The sequence below is a fragment of the Oryzias latipes genome, chromosome 11 (assembly GCF_002234675.1).
Source record: "Oryzias latipes chromosome 11, ASM223467v1".
Lineage (NCBI taxonomy): Eukaryota > Metazoa > Chordata > Actinopteri > Beloniformes > Adrianichthyidae > Oryzias > Oryzias latipes.
In genome coordinates this window covers 7,223,586-7,251,080 of record NC_019869.2, presented here as the reverse complement: position 1 = coordinate 7,251,080, position 27,495 = coordinate 7,223,586, and the positions used below count along the sequence as shown (strand labels likewise).

The 27,495-nt window shown below is 39.4% G+C and overlaps 1 protein-coding gene across 2 annotated transcripts; it reads right to left on the bottom strand.

The window, feature by feature from the left end:
• Positions 1 to 265: 265 nt before the first annotated feature.
• On the bottom strand, positions 266 to 26,968 carry LOC101169372 (synaptic vesicle glycoprotein 2A-like). Of its 2 annotated transcripts, XM_020706998.1 has the most exons (13): positions 26,797 to 26,968; positions 20,268 to 20,982; positions 17,308 to 17,488; positions 15,581 to 15,732; positions 13,930 to 14,063; positions 13,742 to 13,831; positions 12,106 to 12,213; positions 11,318 to 11,406; positions 11,073 to 11,237; positions 10,849 to 10,982; positions 7,845 to 8,051; positions 6,408 to 6,567; positions 2,399 to 2,582 (listed from the first exon to the last, which is right to left on the bottom strand). In XM_020706998.1, the coding sequence occupies exons 2-13, from the start codon at positions 20,875 to 20,877 to the stop codon at positions 2,399 to 2,401; spliced, it is 2,214 nt and encodes a 737-aa protein (XP_020562657.1). In that variant the 5' UTR covers positions 20,878 to 20,982; positions 26,797 to 26,968. The 2 variants fall into 2 exon arrangements, with proteins under 2 accessions (XP_004073851.1, XP_020562657.1); XM_004073803.4 differs by lacking the exon at positions 26,797 to 26,968 and having other exon boundaries at positions 266 to 2,582; positions 20,268 to 20,877.
• Positions 26,969 to 27,495: the final 527 nt, after the last annotated feature.

The window sequence follows — 27,495 nt, the reverse complement described above, 5'->3', positions numbered from 1 at the left end:
ATGTTGAGGTTCTCCTTAGGAGTGACCAGGTTAGACAGGATAAGGAACGAGTACATCAGAGGGACGGCTCATGTTGCCTGTGTTAGGGACAAAGTCAGAGAAGCCAGACTGAGATGGTTTGGACATGTTCAGAGGAGGGATAGTGGATATATTGGTAGAAGGATGTTGGAGATGGAGCTGCCTGGCAGGAGGGCGAGAGGACGGCCAAAGAGGAGATACATGGATGTCTTAACAGAGGACATGAAGTTGGCTAATGTTAGGGTAGAAGATGTCCATGATAGAGTGAGGTGGAAAAGGATGATTCGCTGTGGCGACCCCTGATGGGAAAAGCCGAAAGAGAAAGAAGAAGAAGCAAAAAGTAGTACACAAATATACTACTCTACGTAATAGACCAAATACATGTAGATTTGGATATATGTCCTTCTCACTGAATACTTCTTCAGACTAAATTGGAACATTTTTAGTTTACAATATATAGATAGCATATAAAAAGTAAACTTCAAGTATACTGTCTCACTTTTAGTATAGACTAAGTGTAATTGTAGTACACTTAAATAGACTAGTTTTTGCTAAGGGAACCTCTGAGGACAGAAATGTCACAAATGTGTAGGAGAAATATAAACTAAAGGGAGATTATGAAATATAAAGGGAATGCCTTTAAAATTTGTGGGAATAAAAACACACACAAAAAGTGTAATTTTAAAATATAGAAATCTAAATGTGTAGTTTTCTTTGAAAAGACTGATACTTTTTGATGTCATCTTTGTGTCTTTTTATGGTAGAATCACTTCACTCACACATGCATAAACAGAGGAGGGTATTTTTGGGTCAAACTTCCACACTTTGACTTACTGATTGTCGGCACACGTTGGTTTACACCTTTGGAAAAATGTTACCAGGTAGAATTGGGATCAGTTTTTCTTGAAGTTCTGTCAAATTTTAAGTCAGAACAGATATTTTAGCACTAAAAGAGTCAAACATGAGCACAGAGGAATCACCTTTACAGTAAAATTGGGGCTTGGCAGTAATTTTGTACCAAAGTATGAATTTTGTTGACTTTCACCTTTTCGCACAGTACAGGAAAATAAAGTTTTGTTTAAGCGATCTTTATGAAATTCCACACACACATTTCGATGATAAACCTGATACAGCTTTACAGTCAAGGTTGCACCTATGGCTCCAGAAAAAATACTTTCCTCTCTAAGACGATAAAATTTAACTAAATTAAGCCCCAAAAAATTTGTGTGACTTTATAAAATGGTTAAAAAAATTATGTATCTGCAGTAAAATACTAAAATGGTTGCACTTATTTGTCTACATGGTGGAATGTAAATAGGTTTTTTGTGCTAACTTTGCAAACATTTTTTTATTAATGTACAAATCGAACGCACTCCTTTGTGAAGACTCTTACACCATGTCTCAAGTTGTAAACACCTGCTTTCTGATTAAAACCTCAATTTAAAAAAAAAAGCCCCATAGACAGTTACATGACTGATTTATGATTTAAAAAATGGATTTGACATTATTTTTATGTAACCCAAACCCCTCCCACAGACATATGCGCGATCCACATAAAAACGCCAACAACATTCCACACAACAAGGAGGAGAAACACAGGTTCAACACTGAGTAAATTGCTCCAACTCTTCCCATGCACAACAGAGAATCCTGGGAAATGCATCTTTACCTGTTTGAGTTTCGTGGCAAAAATTCAACTGGAATTATTCAGGAACTGAAACGGAAAAGTGTCTGAATAAGTCCAGCCTAACTGGAATGTTAGAACATTATGCGGCAGAAAATAACAGCATTCAATCAGCAGGTCTGGCTTCAGTAACAGGCAGTTTTCAAGGGTCAAATATTTGTGATTTCATCTTAGAAAAAACAAACACAAGAATCACAAAAAAATACTCAAAACATCTTTTTGAGTGAAAATATAAATCAAGCTTTACCACAAAAATCACAGTAAATTATTAGCAGCACTGAAAGCCAGTCACTGAAACCAATCACAAGCCAAAAAATAAAAAAAATACACAGCGATCATGTCTGTAGACTGCATATTTTCATCCAAACCACATCATCTTTTAGGGTAATTCCTTAGTATTATATGTTTCAATGTATAAAACCACATCTGGCAGAGAGCAGCTGACTAAAGCAGAGGTGTTGTGATGCTCAAATAGCTTTGTCCACATGTGTGTGCTCTTCTTTTATGATCGCTGTGTGTCTGCAAAGACATTGGATGATGCAATCCACATTTCAAAGGATTCTAGGCCTACATTTGGGAGGCCGGTCTGTTCTGTGTGACAGACAGGCAGCGTTTGAAGCTCTCGGGGGTGTTTGGGCTCCAGGGCTCGGCCACGCTCTCCAGTTTTACTCCACTGCCCACTGCCGGTCATTTTCTTTACTGTAACACTTGGCCACGAGTTTCAGGCAACTTTGTTGCAAGGAAACTGCCGGCAGCGAGGGCACCAGCAGCAAACAAAATAGGCAAGGCTTTAGTGATGCCAACAAACGACTGGAAAATGCTGATACCCAACACGGCAGCCAGTTTACAGAGGGCATTCAGGAAACCAAATGCTGTGGTCCTGAGGAAAAGAGGGACAAATACAGTCTCAGATGGATGTTACAACACTTTCCAACAACAACAATTTATTTATAATCAGCTAAATACCTCACAACTTTCACCAGGAGCTGCAAGAAAAACAAAAAGCATATGCACTTCTAATGTTTGGGAGACTGAAAAACTAAATTTGTAAACAAGAAACCTTTTTTACAGCTCTTTTGATTGATCAATATCAACACCTGTTGAATTGTGTGAAAGCCAGAAAATCTGTGATCAGAGGTATTGACTGTATATAGGAACTGGACTTAGTGACTCCTCCCCCTTGGCGTTGCAAACAAACAGTACCAGCTGGTTCCAAGAAGCTGACTTCTAATGAGAAATACACAGCTATTACTCAGTAAATATATTTCTCGGCATAGCCATTCTTGCTATGTTAGCTTTTTAACATTTTCTAGATAATCCTTTTTTTTCCATGATAGTTTTCCTGTTGTGCAAGTTATTCAAGTTATAAACTGACCAATCAGATGCCTCACTAAAAAAATCTCTGATCTTATCAAACGTTTGAAACAAGCTCCTGATTGGCAGGAGTGGTTGCCATGTAAACAATGACATTCGGACAAACACGTGGACATGGGTATCACAAAAAAATGGTGATTGAATTCACTTCATTTGGTTGGAGCCAGAAGTAAGCCGTTTTCTCTGGGTGAGTGTCACTCGCTCCATGTTCTCATTTACGGTCAATGAGTGGGGATGAAACCAGCGATTCGGGTAAAGCAACTTTTCTTGCTGGGTCAATTTCATAAATTATAATAGAATTATTTTTGGTGGGTCAGTGTGGGTGGAATAGATATGTGACCTCTGGTGAATCATTCGTTATAAGCCTTTAATGTCAGAAAAAAAAACCATTTCGCTCAAAAATCAAAATTTCAAAGGAGTATTGACCATAAAAGGCAGCAGCATGCTTGATCATCTTCCTGGTGATCTAGTCAACATTCTTTATAAAGGCAGTCCAAACCTTGTCCACTAATGATGACCTGGTTCCCCATGACATAATCTTTGTAATGTACTAGATGTATGTAACTAGCTGATGTGTTACCTCCTTGCTGTGACTTTGTTGTGCTGGAAATGTTTTTGTTTTTATTAATTTTTTTTCTTCTACTGTTGCTGTTTGTTTTTCTCAAAATAACAATAAAAAATGTTAAAACTAAAAAGGGCAGCAGCAAGTCTACAAAAAAGCAACATGGTTAAAGGGCTGGCAAAAACATACAAACACAGGCAGATGAAATTTTAAAAAACAAATTAGACATTTGATTTCAAGAACTGTTTTTTTGTTAATTTAACCCCTTGATGCCAATTGATGCCAATTTGCATCAATGTGAATTTCCTCTTGGAAATCAGCAGCTATCACCCCTCTTTGTAACCATTGTGCTATCTTAGATGACCCCACCCTTACATTGACATGTTCTCCCTACCATGACAAAGGTGGATAAAGGTGGAAAGATTTTATGTAATCCATGGACACCAATGAAGGTCACAAATCATTGAAGAAAAAAGGTTCAGCGCAATGTCTAGTGGGTCTAGATGACCCAACTCCCAATCTTAAAGTGCCTAGGATAGCACAAGGTTTACAGGAGGTTATGCTTCAGATGTAAATTGGAGTAGGCCCATCTCCATCTTACCTTGCTTATCTAAGGTCTCCCAAAAACTGGTCAAAAACTAGTTTATCATCTTGAAATTCACAATACTATGACCCCTATGCAGTCTGGTTTCCAAAGTGGACACAGTTGTATCTCAGCAACTATGAAAGTGCTGACTGACATTATTTGTCCCCTTGATAAGAAGGTGTGGCTGTTTTTGTCGACTTGGCTAAAGCCTTTGATTCTCTCGACCGCTCAGTATTGCTTAAGCGGCTCCATCATATAGGTCTCTTAATGGATTGTGCTGCTTGATTCAGAAGTTAGATCACCGACCGTGTACAATTTGTGCATACAGCTGGCTACCAATCCTCTTTACTCCCGGAAACCATGGGGATCCCTCAGGGGTCTATCTCAGGACCAACTTTATTTAAAATCCATATAAACTAAATTGCTCATCCTTCTGGAAATTCCCTCATTCATTTTTAAGCTGATGACAAAGTTTTGAACACATCTGGTTTCGGAGAGACCGGAGATATCATCTCTTCAATATAGTTTAAACGATTTGCAACATTCATTGTCCAGCTACACATCGGATCAATACTAACAAAGCTAAATTTATGATTTTCAATTTTCTGTTGGCTCAGACACCTTGTGAGGGCAGTATTTCAACCTTTGATAGCATGACACTGCAACAGCTCATATAAATACTTGGGTAATTGGCTGGACACTTCACTCACCTTTGACTCTCATATTAACACAACAGAAGGTAAGATCGTTCTCTCTTCTGCAATGCATTATCTGGTAAAACTGACAGTACTACCTATCCTGGATTCTAGTGACATTATCTACACATCAGCTTCAAAAACTCTCCTTCATAAATTGGATGCCCTTTATCATATTAACCCTTGTGCTATCTTAGATGACCCCACCCTCACATTCACGTGTTCTCCCTACCATGACAAAGGTGGATAAAGGTGAAAAGATTTCATGTAATCCATGGACACCAGTGAAGATCACAAATCATTGAAGAAAAAAGGTTCAGAGCACTGTCTAGTGGGTCTAGATGACCCAACTCCCAACGTTAAAGTGCCTAGGATAGCATAAGGGTTATAGTGGCTAGGATAGCACAAGGGCTAGTATTCATTTTGTCACTGCGGCTCCCTTTAATACCCATCACTGCCATTTATAAGATCTTTGAATCATATACTTGGCCGTCGCTCCACTCTCACAGGCATTGGTACCATTTCATTTACAAGACTCTCATTGCCAAAACTCCAGATTACCTTTGTTCCCTCCTTAACATCTCTACCAGTACTATTAAGTTGCGTTCTAGTGATTTTTTCACTATGGTGGTTCCCAGGGACTGTACTCTCCTGGGCCACTCTTCATACTGGAATGAGTTGCAGGAAACCTTGAAGTTGCGTTCCTTGTCATCCTTACCTGCCTTGAAGACATTTTTACTAGATGTGGTTTGTGACGAATGTAGATGTTTTTAAATGTTTTTATGGGTCTCCTTCTGTCCTTTCATTGTAAACATTAACCAGGTGCCTCCTATACACTTTTTATTGTTAATATTGATGTGTTAATATGTCCTGTTTTATTTGGATGCAACTTTAATTATATTGTCATTCTGTTGTATTGTGGCTGCAAACTCAGGTCATCGTTGCAAATGAGAAATTGTTTTCAATCGACCTATGTGGACAAATAAAGGTTTACCTAACTAACCAGCTAAAACCACTTTTGCTCCAAACTGCCCTTAAATTAGCTTCTACATGAAAGTTTAAACTTTTTTTTCATTGCTGGAAATAAATTCAGGCATCAAGGAGTTAAAATGCAGGCACACATATTTCATTTCCCTCAAAGAATTCTGGAAATCATTGGTGGATATTTGTTTTATTTCCAAGATTAAGGAAAGCAAAGAGTTTTGGACAAAAAAGGGTTTCTGTGGAGATTCATTGGCTTTAAAAGGATTTCAGCATATAAGTGAAAATAAATATCTGACCCATTTAGGTCAACTCAATCAAAAGGAGTTTCTAAAACAGAACTCTGCTGCACCCATTTTATAAAGTAAAACGTTTCAAATAATGTTTTGCTGGTACTACTTTCCTCTAACTATTGTCCATCTTATTTGAAGTATTATAGCCTGCAAAACAATCAAATAAGCAAACATACCTACTGTATGTCAACAAAAAAAGAAGCGTCCATCCCACCTTTTATCGGAGGGGTACAGCTCCACTGTGACCACATCCAGGGCGTTCCAAGAGGCAATGCTGATGCCCCCAAACAGACACAGGAGGGCGATCATCCCTGACTCGCTGTTCCCAAACATCAGGAAGAAACAGCTGACGCAAGAGATGATGCTGGACCCCGCTGTGAGGAGACAGGAAGGAGCGCACTGAAGGAAACAGATTCTGCCGCCGTCACTGACACGATGCCCCAATTCACCCACTACTCCATAAAAAACTCGATAGTGCAGGAATATCTGGTAACGTGATTTTTTAAAGCAATTAAGACACCATGCTCACTACTTAGTTATTTAAATTGCATATATGACGTCTCATTTTTTCTGAAGTAAAGTAATAAATATGAAAATTTTACAAAGATTATTTAAAATTCAGCTGTATTCTGAAGATGACAATTTGGATTATTTATTTAATATATATATACATATATATATATTTTTGTTTTTCAAACGATAAACAGCTCAAACGCAATGCATTGTGGTATATTCATCAATCTAGTGAGCATTGATCATTGACTGTAAAAGCAATGGATGAATCGAGCATTACCTCCAGCTCTCGTAAAATATGGCAAACTCCCTCACCATTTCCCCCCTGATACGGGCGCCGCCATGTTGAAACCAGTCACGGTGAATTGGTCAGAGTCACTCTGAGTCATTGTATCTATGGCAACTCCTGTCACCACTGCCACAGATACGATGACTCAGAGCCCCTCGGACCAATCACTGTCGACTGGTTTCAATATGGCGGGCCGGCGCCCATCAGGAAGCAATGCTACTCCCTATTGGGAACACGAGAAGGGAGGGGTTGAGCTGTCCATTGCTTTTACAGTCAATGACATTGATGCATACTGGTTTATTGGTGAGACTTCTGGGAAATTTCCAAGGCACCTGATTTTGGAATTGTAGGTTGTGTGCGAATTTCTTCACTACTCACTACATAGTGCGTTTCAATTCCAAAATTGAGTCCCCTAGAAATTTCTCTTTGTGAAAAACCAGCGTGCATCGATGCTCACTAGATTGGCGAATATAGACCACAATGCATTGCGTCTGAACAATTTTTGACGAAAAAAATGTATTGAAATGTATTTTTTAAATAAAATGAAAAACGTTTTTATCTTCAGAATACAGTGAACTCATAAATGATCGTCTTAAAACGCTCATATTAATTCGATTCTAACTTCAGGATGTCACTGTTTGCCGTTAAAAAAAATGTAGTGAGCATGTTGTCCGAATCTTTTTAAAAATCCAGGGCACTAAAAAGTCCCGCACTATCTAGTTTTTTAGTAGTTAGGGGTTAGGGTGGGAATTCGGACATAGCTGTAGATTCAGACAGTTCTACAAAATGGCGAACACCCTGTAGTGCACTATTTTGGACACAACCACATGACCAAATAGAATGACCCACCAAGCATCCTTAGACGACCAATTTTGTCCATTAGCAGAGCGGAGACGATGTTTCCCGGCAGCACTGCCAGGGTGCCCAGGAAGTTGATGAAATATATCATGTAGGCGTTGTTGAAGTCGTCACTGAAGTCCAACACACAGCCCTCCTTGTTGTGGAGAAACGTGCTGTTGGCCAGTTTACAGTCAACGAATCTGTATTTAAACAAATCTGAGGAGGGAAAAAGAAAGCACTGCTTTGACCAACATCATTTTAAAGCATTTTAAGAAAAAAAGTCTTTTTGGGGGGGGGGTTCCACTGTTAGTAGTCTCAGGCCTTGTTAAGCATTTTTTTACTACTTTACAATTTTCTCTAATAATTTACCTTTAACATTGTTTTTTGTGAAAATTCTTGATATTCATCTTTATGGCCATGTTTTCAAATGTTTTACAAAAAAGTCCAAATTAAACCTGAAACTGTACAAAAAACTCAGTTAAGTGTAGTAAATGCCCTTTATTTACTCTGAGAGTTGAGATCAAACTGTTTTCATTTTATAACAAAAACTGTTTTCATTTTATAACAAAGTGTACAGATAAGATGACAATGTTTAAAACCCAAAGAAAAGAAGAAGAGAAACCTTCACATCCAATTTTGAGTGAAAAACATTTTAACCCTTGTGCTATCTTAGATGACCCCACCCTTCCATTGACGTGTTCTCCCTACCATGACAAAGGTGGATAAAGGTGGAAAGATTTCATGTAATCCATGGACACCAGTGAGGATCACAAATCATTGAAGGAAAAAGGTTCAGAGCACTGTCTAGTGGGTCTAGATGACCCAACTCCCAATGTTAAAATGCCTAGGATAGCACAAGGGTTAATAACAGGTCGGTGTCATGACCATGTCACTGTAAACAACCGATCAGTTCAGAGCCTACTAAAGCTATGCTCACAGGTTCAAGCACCCACTTCTAATGTAAGGTGTATGTAAACGCACATCAACACGCATTTCGGGATTTTGCGTTCAAAAATCTCGCCTTCACGCGTAGCTACACACATTTTTTTAGATTGTTTTTGGGCTCTGTGCACAATAACGCGTGGCCATTGAAAGGTAAACCAGGTTTCACTTGGATCATTTAGGAACTTGGATTTTTTTCGTTTACAGGGACTTTTCATTGGAAGTGGGCGTTGTGAAAGTAGGATTAGTCTTAATATTTTCATTGGAACTTTCTCACTATCAACACCGAAAAACCACACTTGTTTGATTTCTGGAGATGCAATGTATTCATTCTAATCCCACATCCTTTCAAAAATCACTAGTTATTCCCAGAAATAGGACAAAATATGATCAAGTTCTATTTCAGGGAAAGTTGCCATAGAAGCCACCGCAAAACCTATCCTGCTCTGTTTTCAATCAAAGCTGCTCTCAGCAGAAACCAAACTGTTACATTCTCAGCACTATTTCCTCAGGAAATCTTTATACCAATATAGGAAAAACTGCATAACTCCATTTACCTTTCTTCACGTCGTTGTGACAGCACCTTTACAAACGAGTAACTTGGATTTTTTCATTTCTCAGCTGATATCCAAGCTGGAACAATAACTGATATAAATCTAAAGGGAGTGAATCTGACAATCGTTTTTTGATGTTTGAGTGATACAAACATGAAGGAATGCACAGCTGGCTGTCTGGTTTAGGAGATGGCTGCTGCCGGTGTCACAGAAAAAGCTAAAAGCAGATAAATCTGTAATAGCTGAGAAAATGCTGCAAAGAGATGTGTTTTCCAGCTGTGACCCTAACATGTGGATTTGAATCTAAACCACACCGAGCTGTAGCAGCTTTTCTTTTTTTCTGCTCTCATGCATCTGTCTTCTGTTAACTGATGTCTAAGGTTCTTGTTCTGTTCGATCGACCTGATGGCAGTGTTTCTTTTCTAATCTGGGATGGATTTGTTTGGGTTGCCATGGTAATAGCTTTACTGCACCAGCGTAACCCAGGGTTACCAAAAACAGTGTTCCTATCGGCTCTGTCTAATGTTTTCTAGCCGTGTCCCACTTTCCCTCCTCAATCAAGAGCTTGATATCCTACAAAGTGTTTCTGCATGATAGTAAATTGTGTCTTTCAATGTGAAAAATCCCCCTATGTGGTAATTTAGTGGAATTTTATTTCTATATAAAGTAAATATTAATGCATTTATGTAAACAAATCTTTTTCTTTTGTTTTCATTTTGCCAAAAAGCCTTTGTTCTTTGACAAAGTTGTAATCGCATTTAATTTTTTAAATATATATATTGTACATTTTTGCTGCCACAAAGAGTCAAAGACAGAATAGTGCAAATCATTGCCTAACTTTGTAGCAATTCAATTCAATTCAATTGTATTTACATAGCCCAATATTTACAACAGTAGTCATCTCAGTGCACCTCAGAGGGCGGCTGTGGTGCAGCGGTAGGGCGGTCGACCCATGATCGTAATATTGCAGGTTCGATTCCCACCTTGCATGCCCATGTGTCGAAGTGTCCTTGGGCAAGACACTGAACCCCACCTTGCCTCTGGTGGGAGGTTGGCGCCAGTGTTCGGCAGTGGAGCTGCCATCAGTGTGTGAAAGTGTGTGTGCATGTGTGTGTGCATGGGTGAATGGGACTGTCACTGTAAAGCGCTTTGGGCCTTCGTAAGAAGGTAGAAAGCGCTATACAAGCATACGCCATTTGCCATTTATCAGTGGGCTTCATGTAATAAACATGAATCGTATAGAACATAAAGTCACCAATTCAATTGCTGAATTAAACTAAACAGGGCATCCCTGCCTTTAGACCCTCCTTCGCGGAGCTACAAGGAGGCGCAAGTCTGGGTCAGCCCGGATAAAATACAGGGTTGTGTCAGGAAGGGGATCCGGCGTAAAACTGATCTCTGCCAAACCGCCGGTGCGAATCAGTGAAAGATTTTCTGTGACGAGCCCTGACGGGAAATGCCAAAGGTGATCAACAACATTGCAGGTCAGAGATCGAACAACACAACCTCCTCATTACCTGTGTTGTAAAACAAACTTGCTATGAAGGTGCAGTTCTTGAAGAAGGTGTTCGTGGAGGTGATGTCCTCGAAGTAGCACTCCTCAAACACAGAGTCTTCAAACACCATCGATTTCATCTTCAGGTTGAGGAATCTGTGGGAAAGTGTTGAAGCTGCTGCGTTCATAAAATCTCTCACACGGCAGCACAAATTTATGTTGCAGAGTGAAGAAAAGCGGGCTTACTTGTCATTAAAATAGTAACCGTTGCGATGTATTTGGTTTTCCAGGGTGAAGTTGAAGGTAACATGCTCGACTCGCTCCTTCGTGAAGGTCTTGGTTCGAGAGTCATACTCCTGCTTCTGGATGTACTTGATCATGTCGGGGAACCACACCGTCAAACCGTAATAGCTGCAGTTTGGAGAAACCAGACAGATGGAAGATGTCTGTTTGGCACATGTTAAAGTTTCTGCCACTTTAGCTCACGTTACCTGAAGGACATGGTGAACCACACAGCCATGAGCATGAAAGTAGTCCGTTTATATTCCGGGCTGAAGCAAGCAAGAAGATTTTTCCTTATCTAAAACAGATGAGAAGACAGCCCATAATTAAAAATCTTTAGATTCTTTTTATTTTTTTAATGTGTCCCTTCATAGAATGTAAGGATGTGTTTTTGTTGGTGTTTTTAACATGTTTTTCTCATTTTATTAATTTTATTTTATTATTCTTTATTTCTGGACCTAGAAAAAAAACACAGTTTTTGTTTTGTTTTTGACTAAAACAGCACAATCATAACTGGGAACGCTTTGAAAATAGCCTCAAAGATGATCAGAGAGAAATGACTTGGGCGCTGAAAGTAACTCAAACTTTTAGTGTCACGATTTTGTTTTGTTTTTAGTTTGCATCAGCAGGTGGGATGATTGGGGATGTAGGCGTGCACGTGTACTGTCGCAGCACGTAGGCCGAATGCAAAAAAAGCCAGAAAGTATCTCACTGTGCTCAGCAGAGTACTGCAACAATATGTAGTGCAACTTGTATTTCTTTTTTTTTGTTTTTACATCTCATTCCTTCTGTTGTTTTACTTTTGACAAATCAGTCCATCATACATGGAGGAAACGTATTCAAAGGTGGCTATAATGATCACTTTATAAATATATCATTGAGTAATTGTACATCATATAACACCTCTTTATTCCATTATTGTGATCTAAACAATAAAAATAAGGCATTTTTGATAATGTCTATGAAATGTCAATCTGTGATAAAATAACTGACTGACCTGCTTGGAAAGGCTCATGATCTTCTGTCGGTAGCGTTCCCATACGGGGGTGTCAGTGCCGATATTTACCAGTTCATCTGCCGGCTTCACTGTCTTGATTGTGGTCACCTTGGATTACACAGACACAGACAGGTCTAAAATGGAGGAGATTAAGGTTTGGTTTAAACCAAAACAATCTTTAAAGAAAACCTCTTTCTGATGTTTTAACCCTTGTGCTATCTTAGATGACCCCACCCTTACATTGACGTGTTTTTCCTACCATGACAAAGGTGGATAAAGGTGGAAAGATTTCATGTAATCCATGGACACCAGTGAGGTTCACAAATCATTGAAGAAAAAAGGTTCAGAGCACTGTCTAGTGGGTCTAGATGACCCAACTCCCAATGTTAAAGTGCTTAGGATAGCACAAGGGTTAAGATCACCAGGCAAGAAAAGAGAAAGAAGTGTTTCGGATGGCAAAGACTAATGGCCTATTGGTTTAAAATTTAGACATTTGAACTCACGTCTATGGAAGCCAGGAACGGCCTACCTTGCTTGTTTTTTTGTGTGTGTGTTTGTTAGTTATCTCGTGATAAGGACATCTACTTTCTGAGTGATAACAATGCCAGAAAATAGTAGCTCTCCTCAGCACCAGAACACTTTGCTATCTCGTTAACACAGAAAATTGGAACATTTGGGATTTTCATTGGTGAACACTGTATATCTGCTTACGAACATTACAAAAAATCAATTGCGTATCATTCTGTAACCATACAGACGTCCTGATCGCCTCATCTGGTCAATGATGAAATTGACAACAAGTGCAAGATCACTGAACTGCAGCCGCTAATGACGATTACCGATTTGGACGTTGTTTATGACTGACACATCAGCACAATGTCAATTATATAGTACTGACCAAAAGTTTGGACATACATTCTCATTCATTTGAATGGGAAGGTGTGTCCAAACTTTTGCTCTGTACTGTATATATTCTGCTGTTTGAAATTTTCTCTGACAAATTGCGTTGATTTGCTGCGGATTGTAGACAAAGGAAAAAGTACATTCCTCCTTATCTCATCATTATGACGTAAAAAATGTATCATCTTGTGATGAGGACAACCACAATCTTGTTATCACAAGATAACTAAATTTGTGATCTCATGACAACGACATATTCTGACTCAAGATAATGAGATCCTGTGATGTCTAGATAACAGACGTTGTGTTTACGAGAAAATAGGCAAAAAAAAGAAATGCGTATGTAGCTAATGTTTTTTGTTTTTAATATGACATGAACAATAAACAATTCATTCATATCTAAGGAGAAGTTAGCTACATTAAAAACCAGCAGAGTTGCAACTTCTTTCTTTAACAAGTTTGGAAAAAAACAGCTTTCTAAAGCAACTGCCCAATATTTCTTTATTTCTATATGTCTTTTTAGCACATAATTGAATGTTTGTACCCCTCTTATGATTACATCAATAGCTAATGACATATAATTTTGTTATAGCACCAAATGTGCCATTTTTCAGCTTGGTAGTAGACAGTTTGATGCAGACCGGAAAAGGTTCTTTCGTTACAACCAAAGATCTTACCAAAAATAAAAATAAACCCACCTTTTGAATTTAAAAACATTGTAATTGTGGAAACTTACAGAAAAGACCTTCTCTGGGTGTCCCTTTGCTCGCATATTTGTGTCGTGAACTTGCTTCAGGATCATCCAGCCTTCATCGTGTTTGCCATTCTGTTTTAAAACAAGGCAGTGTTTACACCTTACTCCCCAGTTCCACACACTGCTGGTCAGTCATCCATATCTCTGTCAATGAGAAAAACAATCCTCACCTCCAGGTAGAAGCGTGGACTCTCCGGCATGGCGTTTAGGGCAGCAATGGCCGCCACAGAAGGGAAAGCACACACCAACACAAACACACGCCAGCTATGGAATTGATACGCTGAACCCATCTGGAAACTCCATCCTAAGAGGAAAATGAAACAATTCATCAGAAAAATCCGCTCATGAGTAATTATAGCGGAAGAGATCCATAGAGGTCTGCAAAAACAAGTCAAGAAATTGAACGCCAACAAGGCAATCATTCTAAGCTTCTTCAGTGTGGCGCAACACATTATGAACCTTGTCCTTGACCTTTGACTTTCATCAAACAGAACTGCAGTATTTTAGCAGTAAGCCTCTTCCTTGGGCTGAAAACAACATTACAGGAAACTCAGTAGTCGTTGACCATTCATATCATATTTGATCCATGCACTTCTGACACCCCTACCTTAATAGCATGATCTAAACTTTCCTTAAAAAGCAAATGTATATAACTTGGTCTGCCCTGTAATTCATCATCATTCCACTAGGGGCAGTAGAAGGGCTTTTCCTGCTCATTTCAAAATGAAATGAGCTGTGAATTTCATTCCCTTTTGGCAGGAAAAAGATTTGCTAGTTTTCAAGACTTAATTAAAATGACAACTTATCTATTGTTATTCATTTATAAAAATACATTTATTTAAAAAAATGTATTTCTAATTATCAAAATTTTGATACGTCTTTGTATGAATGTATAACTGCTGATTGTACTGTTTTTGTGTATTATTTTTACTTGATTGCTTGAAATAAACCATTTCAAATCAAAATCAAATCAAATATTTGCTGTATTGAAAAGACGCCAAATTTGTTGATAATTAATTAATTATATTATAATCCCAATTAGTTTTTTTAAATTTTTGGCAAGTTTTTACAAAGTCTTGTAAATTTATTGGCTTAGTTTTGTAACTTTAAAAAGCTGTGTGTGCACTCTTTGAATTAAATGTCCCTAAAGACCATCATTACAGAGAAAAGAAATCTGATAAACCGTACGTGCGCAAGGTTTATCAGATTTGGACGACATTAAAGTGGGATAATATCAGGCTTTATTTTGTCAGGACCCGATTGGTAACACAAATTCACAATTGTTTGCACGGTTTCTCAGGACTGTTCATTCAAAAGCCGCCTCCGCCCGTCCCAAACCCGTCCTCTGTCTGGCAATACAAATCTCCCGGGAGACACGGTTCTCCCGAGTCCAGCAGCTCGCCCACGCAGAGCAGGACTGCGGTCCGAAGCCTCCTCAAGACCGCACACCGTAACAACACCCTCCCCTGCCTGCAAACATGAAGCTACAAGTCCGTCTGCTCTGCTCTGAGACATGCACATGCAATACGTGCACACCGTTTATCAGATTTTTTATTTTTTTAACCACTGGCACCTGGAGGGCTCCGTACATACCGTAATAGAATAGTTTTGTTGCATATGCAACGTTGTCCTCCTTTCTTCTTTCTCTTTTGTTTGTTTACCAGTGCTATCTACTGATTGCCTTATAAGTAGCACATTTTTAGCCTAATTTGTTAAATAAATAAAGGTGGTTTTGTGCTATAGGGTGAAAATTGCGAGAGTCATCGTGCTAGCTATAAGTGAACATGATGACTGAGACTGCTGAGCCACTTTGTTACTCACCATAATGGGGGATTATAGTCCAGGCCATAGCAGAGGCATATATTCCTCCAATCATCCAGAACATGCAAAGCCAGCTGAGGTGTTCACCGCGCTTCTCTTGGGCCAAAAACTCAGAGTAGTAGGAAAACACAATGGGAATTGAACCACCAATTCTGCAAAAAACAGAACATACTTCAATGCTGTCACTACAGACTTTAAAAAAGGCTTGCATTTTTTTACTACACACTAAATAACGTGTAATTAATTTTAAAGACCCACTTCAAGGAAAAGTTTCTTTTTGGTGTTTTATATTTATTTAATTTTATTTTTTATTTGATTTAACCTTTATTTTACCAGGAGACCCCATTGAGATAAAATCTGTTTTTCAAGGGAGATCTGGTCCAAAAGGCACCCTCACAATAAAATCATACAGTTAAAACTATAAATTAGAAATAAAATTAAAGTAAAATGAACAGTATAACCATGATAAAAAGGTTAAATCATGAATTAAAGTCAGGTCAAGAGTGACGTGCTTATTTCTTTTAATGCTCAAAAAGCTTTGCTATACATACCCATGCTTGTGGCATTTTTCTGATGACAGAGTATATTAAGAAAATTAATCTTAAAATTGCATTTCTGAGTATTTCTTCATTCAAATTGTTTTGAATCAGAATTAGATGATAGAATGCAGTTAAAAACAAGCTTTTAGTTGTGATGTAGACAAGACACTGGGTGGGCCATAGTCTCCCTGCTCCGCTCCATTCTGATGCATCCACTTGTAAACAAATAGATCCATGAACGTCTTCGTTTTCCTCGGCGGGGCTGGAATCTGGATCTAAACTGCACATTTGGAAAGCTCCGACATTGCTCATCATTTTTGTAGCACCGCTAATGTTAGGTTGGAATTGAGCGGGGCTGTAAGCTAGCGGGAGAGCGCGTAAACAGAAGGCTCTCATTGATGGGTGACAGGAAGGGGAAGGGGTTGCTCCGCGACAACGGTCCCACCCACAACTCAGAGGGGAATTTCAAAAGAACTACTGCCGCTCTGCAGAAGCTATGTCCTAGATTATGACACCGATTTTGATTTTGCCTAAAAACGACATAATCATAACTAAAAGATCAAAGGGAACATTTGATCCAAAGATGATCAGAGTGGGTCTTTAAAGATTATAACACAACAGAAATACAGATAAACACATTTTTGGTTTTACTTTGTCTCTTTTTCACCCTCTAATATCTAGCTGTGAATGGCTCATCACTTGATTCTTTCCTAATTTCTTGCCTTTTCTTTAAATTACAACAAGAATGGCTCCACCAAAATATATTCTAAACGAAATTTAAAACAATCAGATTAAACTTCCATCCATTTTCCAAGCCCGCTTAATCCCTTTTGGCGTAATGGAGTTGCTGGGACCTATCCCAGCCACAGTTGGGTGAGGGCAGGGTCCACTTTTGACAGATCGCCAGTCCGTCACATGGCGACAGATCATCAATTCGTTGATTTTGTGCTGCACACAGCCACATGTAAACTGAAGTGAAGCCGTTTTTTTCTGCAGGAAACAGATTCCGCCTGGACTGAATACTGAACAGGAACAGCTAAAGAAACACACCAGAACTGGACAGCTCACAGAGCGTCCAAGTTCCCCACATCCCCATTCCATTGAGCTTTGGCTAGAAGAGTTAGCTTGGATTAAAAAAATACACATCTTCTCTGCACAATAATCTTCAACGGCCATGTTTGCGCTTACCCAACTCCTGACAGGAGACGGCAAAACAGAAAAGTGCTGTAGCCCTGGACGAAAGAGGAGAAAAAGGAGAAGACGCTGTTGATGGAGAGACAGATGAGAAGAGACTGTCGGCGGCCTATCCGGTCAGCCAGAGCTCCCCAGAGGAAAGCCCCAACCATCATCCCAAAGTATACAATCAGACCTGCGCAGAGAGTAAAAAGAAATGGAGATATTACCAAACATTACAATAATCTTAGTTTACTAAGATAATTCATTTAGATTCCTGTACACAGTGTCAAATAGTTGCAACTTTTTATTTTTATCTGAGCTCCATCTATGATGCTACACAAAATAAGACTGTCTCTCTAATGAGAACCACAGTGGGGTTATTATGGTCTGGTTTTGACCTGGAATTAGGCAGAAAGCAGGATTATTAGTACTCAGACTGTGTGTCTTCTGTGGTGGCCGAGAGGTGCAGGATACGTTTACATTTAAGACACAACAAACAACAACAAATCCCAGAACAAATGAACAAATACTGAAACACCACAGCAAATCCAGGTGCAAAGGACCAAATACAGAATTCCAACAGCAACCCCGTTACTATTGACCAAATTCAGAAACACAACTCTGAAGGGGGACACGGCTTCTAACAGGAAGGGACGTTATATAAATCTAATCGAGTTTGATTTTATTTTAAGTTATTCATTGCTATTTTCTTTATGTGGACATTATTAATACATGAAACATTCCTAAAGCCATCCATCCATCTTCCTCCGCTTATCCGGGACTGGGTCGCGGGGGCAGCAGTCTAAGCAGAGATGCCCAGACTTCCCTCGCCCCAGCCACTTCCTCCAGCTCCTCTGGGGGGACCCCCGGATGACCAGCAAAATCAAGGACTCAATTACGTCGCCCGGATTGGCGTCACCGGGGCCCCACTCTGGAGCCAGGCCCAGGGTCGGGGCTCGCAGGCGAGCGCCTGGTGACCGGGGCTTTTCCCACGGGCCCTAGTCGGGCACAGCCCGAAAGAGCGACGTGGGACCACTCTCCCATGGGCCCACCACCCGTAGGAGACCCCAAAAGGGGCCGGTGCATTGTGGTTTGGGTGGCGGTCGAGGGCAGGTGCCTCGGCGGCCGAACCCCGGTCATGCAACATTCCTAAAGCATTTTTTAAAATTGCATAACTACAATAAAAATGACAACAATGTTTAGCAAGGTAAAGTGGCAGCTTTTGCGTTAAGCAGTCGGTCGGCAAGTGCAAAACACAACAGCAGAAGATGGAAAAAAAATGAATGAAAGCAAGCAGCTGCTAACGGAAATATGCTGTTGAGTTTTGTGATTTGCTGTTGTGTTTCACTAATTGTTAATTTGTTTGTCTGGGATTTGTTGTTGTTGTATCTTAAATGTAAAGGCGTCCTGCCCCTCTCAGCCACCACAGTATTCCCGTGCTAATGAATGATTTAATTCCATACTGCAGTCTTAAAAAACAGATTTTTAAACCCCCAAACAAATCTGTCTAATAGCCAGATTATAAGTATTACAATTGAGCTTAGTTTTACATTTTTGGAATTTACTGAAAAAAATCCAATTCTACCAAAGATTTCAACCCTTGTTTTTAGACATTATTTGACAAGGTTTGACTTGTTTTCACTTGTCTTTGCCATTTCGAGAAGATGTTGTCTCATTAAAAGCTAGGATCTAGAAATAAGGAAATTATTATTAAAATTACTCAAAATCATTTTGCTCCAAACTCTTCACAGTACACAAAAAACGTCAAATTCCAGAATCATTTTGGATTAGATGTTATAAAGTTCAACAATTGTTGACAAGTTAGACTGGCATTCAATGTCTTTATTTTGGAAACAAAAATATAGATCTATGTGATATAAGAATAATTTTATGAGGACTTGTTAAAATGGACAAACTTCTACTAAGATGGTGTTTTCATTTTGTTCTAGATTGAGTCAGTTCTACAAAATACTCTAGTTTTTTGTCACTTTAATCCAAAGAAGCTACAACTAGGTACATAAAAACTCAAAAATACAAACTAAGGTAATTAGTATTGGGCTGTATGACCAGGAATTCAAAGTAATTATGACAAACAGTTAACTTTTTTAGCTTGTCTTTCACTTTTTGAATGTCTGTGGAACTTCTTAGCCCTAGATTTAATTATCTTATTTTAATATTTCTTGTTAAGTAAAGATAAAGGTTGCATTGTCAGATCATTTCTCTTCTTTCAAGTGATTGTCTTCTAAAGATTTGTGTTCTTTTCTTATTTATAGGCTGCCTCTTTTTTAAAGAAAGATGCCATTTTGGGGGGATGGCATCTTGTCTTTCTGGATTTTCTGTCTTCGCTTTCGCAGTCATTTTTGTAAATAATTGAGAAAAAGATTTACAATGAACGTCCTCATTAAATGTTTCCCACATTTGCATCTATTTAGCCAAAGCCATCGGTTTGTGGAGCAGAGCCAAAATGATCTAGAGTGCAAAAGTAAACCAATAGAGCACATGGGGTAATAAGCAGTGGTGAGACTAAAGGGGTAAGTATACTGAGGGGTAATAAGCCGCTGGTCTTTCTGGTAGGGTGTTGAATAAACGTGTCACCATGAGCAACATCGTGACTCATTTAGGTGTTCAAAATAGTTTTTTTTAGTGAACTAGAACTGGCATTTCGGTGTCATCACAGCTTGAATTAAGTGGGACGTCTTCCTTTGTTTTTGAAAAGAAAACAGCACACATTGTTAACCCTTGTGCTATCCTAGGCACTTTAAGATTGGGAGTTGGGTCATCTAGACCCACTAGACAGCGCGCTGAACCTTTTTTCTTCAATGATTTGTGATCTTCACTGGTGTCCATGGATTACATGAAATCTTTCCACCTTTATCTACCTTTGTCATGGTAGGGAGAACACGTCAAAGTAAGGGTGGGGTCATCTAAGATAGCAAAAGGGTTAAAAAGGGATAAACATCCATTTGTCTTACCGAGCATGCTTTTGTTGGGTTCGGACAAACACATGTCCTTCTCTGCGCTGGGAAGGACAAACCCAACCACGAAGATTTCCACGCCATCAGCCATGAGGGCCAGCCCCAGCACAAAGTACAGGCTCCACTGGAACCTCCCATGGCCGCACTCTTGAAGGATGGTCTCGTACTGCTGGGCCAGCTCCTCCTTATCCTTTTTCCTCTGGGCGTCAGACACGTCGATATCTCTGAACTCTTGAGCTCCGGCTGTAATAGAGCCCGGACCTCCGGCCAGACTCCCTTTGCCGGAATCAGCCCGGGGGATCCCCTGGTACTCTCCTTCATAGATCTCGTCATCTTCATCATGACCCTCTGTGGAGTCACTGTGGCCACCTTCATCGTCATTCCGTGCCGTGCTATCTCCGCGGTAGTAACCTCCATCTTGGCTCCCCTGCATGGGGTACTCATCGTCATCGTCCTCCTCAAAGCGGCTGTAGGAACGCCTGGCGTACTCGTCACTCATCTTGTCCACTGAGCGGCCCACCTTCTTGGATGCTTGCCGCTTGACTTCTTTAGCGATGTCTTTGGCACCTTTAATGAAGGCAGTCCGGTTTTGGTAGCCGTCCTCCATGATGAAGGGGTCTCCAACGGTGCACCAAGAGGAAAAAGATTCTTGAGAGGCCCCCTGAACGAGTTCAGGGTGCAACCAGTTTATGTGGCAAAAGCCTTGTTAAATCTGTGAATTAAAAAAAAAAAGAGATTAAGATTTTCTAAATAGTTCAGAATTTGTTAAATATGATATCATGAATATCATTTTATGGCAGCCAGTTTGTTTTCTGCAAACCTGTTTTCTGGAGAAATATTCAACTAAAGAGCAAAAAACACTGAAGGAATTGTTGACTTTTTTAGTTAGAATAAGAAATACTAACAAACAATTAAAAAAGAAACACAAAGCGACAAAAAATATGAAAAAGGATTGCAATACAAACTTTAATTGCAGAAAACAAATAAAAAAGCATAAATGTAATTTTGTTTTAAGTTCTTTCTGTGATCAAATCAATTACAAAAATGGCAAAAGCTTCATCTACCAACATCACACGAGAAATAAAAGTTTAAACAACAGGCAAGCATGGTGGTGGAAGGTTAATGATTTAGGCTGGCCTTGCTGAAACAGGAACTGGATGAAGTACAGTTACTGATTTCAAATCAAATCAAATCAAACTTTATTCATAAAGTACTTTTCATATAAAAGAATAACACAAAGTGCTTTCCATTAAAACCAAACAAAATAAATAATAGAAAAACAAGCATGAAAATTAAAATAAACAAGCACAAAAATAAATAAAATAAAAAGTAGGGCCCCCCTCCTCGTACCTACACACAACCCCGCACTTCCTTCCCACCTCCCACCCCCCTACTGATGGGGAAAGACAATGAGAAATAGGCTGAGCACAAAAAAAAAAAAGATGTTGGAAACGCTGATAATTGGAACCTCCCTCTCTGTGAACAGCTGCATAACCAGCCAAACGCAGCATCACAGGCGGGGACCGCTCCACCACAGCTAAGCGGTGATGCAGGTCCCCATCCAGAGCCGCAGGGGCTGAACAGCAGCCGTCCCAGAGGGAGAAACTGAAGAAGCACCGGAAATAAAAATGAAAATAAAAATGAGAATGAAAAAGTAAACATATTGATAAAAGCAATAAACAATAAAACATAGAAATAAGATAAATTAAAATTAAAATAACACATTAAAATCTACTGTAAGTTCATAAAACAAGATAAAATTGATAAATAAAAATAAACGAATAACCAAATAAATAAGTGAATAGTGGTAGTAAAAGATTATCTGAGAGCCAGGTTAAAAAGATGGGTCTTTAGCCTTTTCTTAAAAACTTCAATGCTCTCTGCGGCTCCGTAGGTTTTGGTTTTTACAGTCGGAATGGTTAACAGACCAGTGCCAGAGGATCTCAGGGTCCGCGAGGGTTCATATTTTACTAAAAGATTGGATAAATTAGGAGGCGCAAGACCGTTAAGACATATGGGGAGCCAATGCAGGGATTTTAAAATTGGGGTAATGTGAGCTCGCCTCCTGGTCTTGGTGAGAACTTGTGCAGCAGAGTTCTGGAGCAGCTGAAGGTTCCTAATGTTGGTTTATGGAAGACCAGCGAGCAGAGTGTTACAGTAATCAATTTTACTCATGATAAAAGCATGCATTAGCATCTCCATATTACCAAGAGAGAGTAGTGGGCGGATAAAAGTTAGCTTAGAGTTGAAGATAACACCCAGGTTTCTGACTGTTTCTGAATGGTGTAACCCTTGTGCTATCCTAGGCACTTTAAGATTGGGAGTTGGGTCATCTAGACCCACTAGACAGTGCTCTGAACCTTTTTTTTCAGTAATTTGTGATCTTCACTGGTGTCCATGGATTACATGAAATTTTTCCACCTTCATCCACCTTTGTCATGGTAGGGAGAACACGTCAATGTAAGGGTGGGGTCATCTAAGATAGCACAAGGGTTAAAGAAAGTTCCTGTAGCTTCAGAAACTGTTTCTCTCTCTTAACTTCAGGACTGATAACTAAAATTTCAGTTATTGACTATAAATACCAAAATATTATGTTTTTCTGGAGTTTAAAATCAGTCTGATGCTTCCCTAATATTAGGTTATTATCTATTAGGTCCATATGATCCCACTCCCAACGGGGTCATCTGGACCCCACAAGATAGCACACGGGTTAAGAAAACAACACACCAGAGCACTCCGGAAAATCAACAACAGGAAGACTTAGCAGAAAAGCCGAAATGACGCAAAAGACAGCCTGATAAAAGTTGTCAATGAAAAACTATCTAAAATTCTCACAGCCAATAAAAAAGGTTTTATCTAGGCAAAAAATAAATAAAAAAACATTTGACCTCCATCCCTCTGAATTGTACTCTTTTCATGCAGCAAAGTAAACCGTAAACTACGGCTTTATGGGTTTATTTTCACGCCGTTTTTCAGTTAACATCCACCCAGTTTTGTTCTCTGCTGAGTCACATACGAGCTGCAGCAACTATGGGGTGCGGCGCGGCATTGCCAAACCCGAAAGTGCTTTTTAATAGCTGTTTCCTAATGTGGAAAGACATCAGTTCACGGTGGAGGGTCAGTGCATGTGGAGGGAATTAATGGGATGTTGGAATCACTACAATTGTTTGATACACATTAAATATTAAGACATCGCTGCAAACTTGCTTGTATCCAAAATCTTTTAATTACTCCGTATTAGATAGTTTATATCAAAATGGTTAAAAACGAAGCTCCCATTTATGGCTTCAAGAAAAAGTACATTAAATACATCAGTAGATGAAAATAACTCTCATGAACTCTTTAAGTCCCATAAAACGTGCTTTTATGTTGAAAAGATCTGCCTTTAACGTATCATATGTTTATGATGTAATGATGTATAATTGTTAAATGTTGGGTGATCCAGTAGGGATCAAATAGGCGATCGAGGACTTGCAATCTCTGATCAGTGAACTTTGACCATTCATATGATGGGTTCTGTCATTAAATGACAGAGAATATCATCAGAAATGACTGATTATGAAACCTGATGCTCCAAAGCCACGTGTCGCTCTTCTACCCCTCCATTGTTGCTCAATGGTTACGGAAAAAAAAGGTTTTAATTTGAAAAAGTATCTGTAAGGTGAACAGTAAGTAGTTCATTAAAATAAGTAAAGTAATCTCACTCAAACTTTATTGAACTCATACAGTTGAAGATCAGTACATATCACTCTGTGAGGTTTCTATGGTACTGCAGTTACCATGGCAGTTCTAATTCGTCAACAATCCATCAATCCTACAAAGTTTACTGACATTATGGAAAAATACTTTGATAGATTTTTGGGCTCTTTGCACCACAAAAAGTATATTTGAGGTGAAGGAAGCACAACCAGAATTCACACTGATTATCAGGTGGATTATCTAGTTTTTAGCAAACTGAAGGATTTAAGTGCAGCTTATGGTTTGAAAAATACACTAAAATACCCTGGTTTAATTTTAGTTCCTTAGATTAATAAATTTCTGGATGAAATTGCGCCACAACTGTTAAAATAAACTGTCACTGCTGACACTACACTATGCTTCATCATTTGCTGCGTTGAGGTGATCCCATGTGACACAGGGTGTCTTTTATTTTGAAAGGAAGTCAAACTATTTCACATTTTCAACAAAAGTTTTGTCTTTGTTTTATTTATGCTAAAACTAAAAATTTGTTTATTTTTTTTAATCCTAATTGTAGCAATAACAAATATAAAGCAGTGTCTTATTTTTCTAAAGGGTGAAGTAAGACTTTGTGGCTCCTATTGGGCGGTGAGAAATCAACCTGATTGGCTCATGCAGTGTTGAAGGTTGCAGAATAAAGGATTTAAGTTTAACCAAAGTGATAAGATCTCATCTATATGTGTCTGATTAATCTACTGCAGGATCCCCAGCTCTAATTTCAATGCCAGCTTGTTCATGCTCCTAGGGAAGGGTGCCTTAGGTCATCATGCAATAAGACAGCGTGTCACTTTGAATTTGTGGTACCATAACGCATCAATAACAAGACGTCCGCGCACTTTCAGTCCTGTTTGAAAAAGAAGAAATCCCACAGGTCATACCAGGCCCCACTGATGTATCTAAAGGAACATGTTTAGAAGCAAAGTTCACAATTCAATGTCATTTATATAGCCCAATTTTACAACAATAGTCATCCTAATCGGCTTCAAACCATTAATAAACATGAATCCTCACAGAATCAACATAATTTTTGCTCTTTTGATAACACATCTTAGCTTTCTGAAATTTGTCTCATTTGCGGAGGTGCTCAAATAATAACCAGAATCAAAATAAATAAATGTGTATAATTACAGTGAACTGAAACTGTTGGGTTGGATTCTTTAGTGAAGCCACAACACTGACTCTTTAATGAAACACAATATGTTCCCAAAAACATATTTGTTGGGGTGAAAAGTGCTGCATAGGAAGCAGGTTTACACCGCAGATGCTCTGATCTGTTACCATATTACCTACAATGTGTTTGCATTTCAGTCTCAGCATTGACACAATGCTGTTCCATTTATTTTGGATTTGTTTGAAGACATTATAAGCAGTGGCGAGGCAGCAGGTTCTTCCCTGTCAGCAGCAGCAGGATAACTCAGATCAAAGCAGCAGGCCTGGTCAACCAGGTCAAGCTTTATTGACACAGACACAGGCCGGTTTTGTCTCTTGCTAATAAGCACATAAAGAAAAACAACCACATCGAGTATTTTACTTTAGAGATCTTCCACGTGCAAAGAAACTATAAAAGATCATCTTTTTTATAGTAAAACTAGGACGTAGTTTCTGCAGAGCCGCTGGAGTTTATTAGAATATTCACTTTTGAGTTGTGGGCAGAGCTGTTGGCGGAGAGTAAGCCCGCCCCCATTTCCCATCATCCATCTGTTTACACTCTCTCCCGCTAGCTTAAAGCCCTTCAGACCCCCAACCGAACATTACCAGTGAAACGATAAAAAAAATGGCAGACAATGCTGGGATTATCCAGTCATACAGTTTTGAGCCTGATGGGTAGCCCATCTACACACGGATGCATCAGAATGGAGCAGAACAGGGAGTTTGTGGCCCGCCAAATGTAGATTCTATGACACAAATACCCACATTTTCAAAGAACATTTTTTATCGTCTCCTGATTCACAACAATTCGAATAAAGAAATACTAAGAACTAAGCACTACAATTTTAATCCTAATTTAATTTATATATGTCCTCCATCATGAGAAAAGCGTCTTAAAAAACATCATTTTCATTGAAGTGGGTCTTTAAAACATGTAATTTATAAGGAGTCTAGCTATAAACAGCATTCATTTGACCAGAATTAATTAAAAAACGCTATGAGAAAAACTCCAACTAAAAAGCTGCTTGATGGATTGAGATTGTTCAAATGTTGGAGCTTTTGGTGCTTTTTCTTTAATGGAGTTCAATGGAGCTGAGCTGATCTTCACACCTTGAGCATATTAAAGCCCTGAGACATTTCTGCCTCGAGAACATACTGATCTTCTGGAAAGAGACCCCCAGCCAGACCGTAAACCTCATTTATTACACCTGTACTGAGCTGATTTGGCATTTTTGAAATATTTTTCACATGCACCTGCTCAGTGGTGAACAGAGTGTCCAAGAATTTGTCTTAAAATACACAAATGTATCAGCAAGACTAGCGCCTAAAGGCCCGCCGCCAACAGTTCATCCAAACAGAGTCTGACTGAATCGTAGATCTGGTCCTGTTGCTGCAGATGCTTTCCTCCCAGCTTCCATCCTCATATAAAAGCTCATTCTTAGAATCCGCAGCTCGTCACGACAGACTCTGTGAGATATTCCACAGGCCCGATTCACAAAATCGATCTGAACTGCAGCGTGGAGCCAAGCGTTCCTGGAACCGCCCATCGCGCCTTAGTTTCTCCACATCGTCTTAATGCGCCACAAGAAGGAAACGAAATGTTCCTTAAACCGTAATAGGGCTTATTTTTTCCTCTCACCTTAAATCCTGCGAGCGTCGCTCCGGCCTGGAGATGCTGGGGATGAGGAGGAGGAAGAGGAGGAGAAAGAGGAGGAGGAGGAGAATGCGTACGAGGCTGTTGCCGTGGACCCGCTGATGATGATGATGTGCGGCTTGGAGGGGGGACAAGCCCACGCTATCCACTCACCCTCAATTATATGCGCCACCCCCCCCCCCTCACCAAAATCACGCCGCGTGATCATGTAAACGCCTTCGTTTCTTCATTGGATTGGAAAAAGACCTGCAGCGGCTTTACGCACGTCGCTCGTGTCCATTAATTGAGCGTGCGTAATTTTGTTTGGTTACCATTCCTCGTTACGCGTTTTGCAAACACACAATGGTCTGCGGACACTCGTGGAATTGTGTGCACAGGCTGAACGCACACACCAGTGTGCAAATAGCGCACCTGACTCCAGTTGCCATGACAACTTTGATTTGCCTTTAACTGACTTGGCTGCAGAAACGCGACACGTCTTAAAGTGTTTTTGGAGAGAAAACTGATTTTGATCACTAAACTAAATCATGTTTCAGGCTTTTTTGCAAAAGAAAAACCACCTTTTTATGATTTTAATCATGAAATTGAGTCCATATTAAACAATTTTGCTTCCCTTTTACCATTTTCTCTTAAGCTTTTAAATCTTAGTTTGTCTATTATCAACCAAAAAAGAAAATTTAAAAA

Coding starts and splice junctions, on each gene's coding strand:
- LOC101169372 (XM_020706998.1), bottom strand. CDS start 20,877: ATGGAGGACGGCTACCAAAACCGGACTGCCTTCATTAAAGGTGCCAAA. Junction 15,733..17,307: donor CGTCTCCTGTCAGGAGTTGG/GTAAGCGCAAAC, acceptor TGTTTTTTGCAG/AATTGGTGGTTCAATTCCCA. Junction 11,407..12,105: donor TCATGAGCCTTTCCAAGCAG/GTCAGTCAGTTA, acceptor CATCTGTTTTAG/ATAAGGAAAAATCTTCTTGC.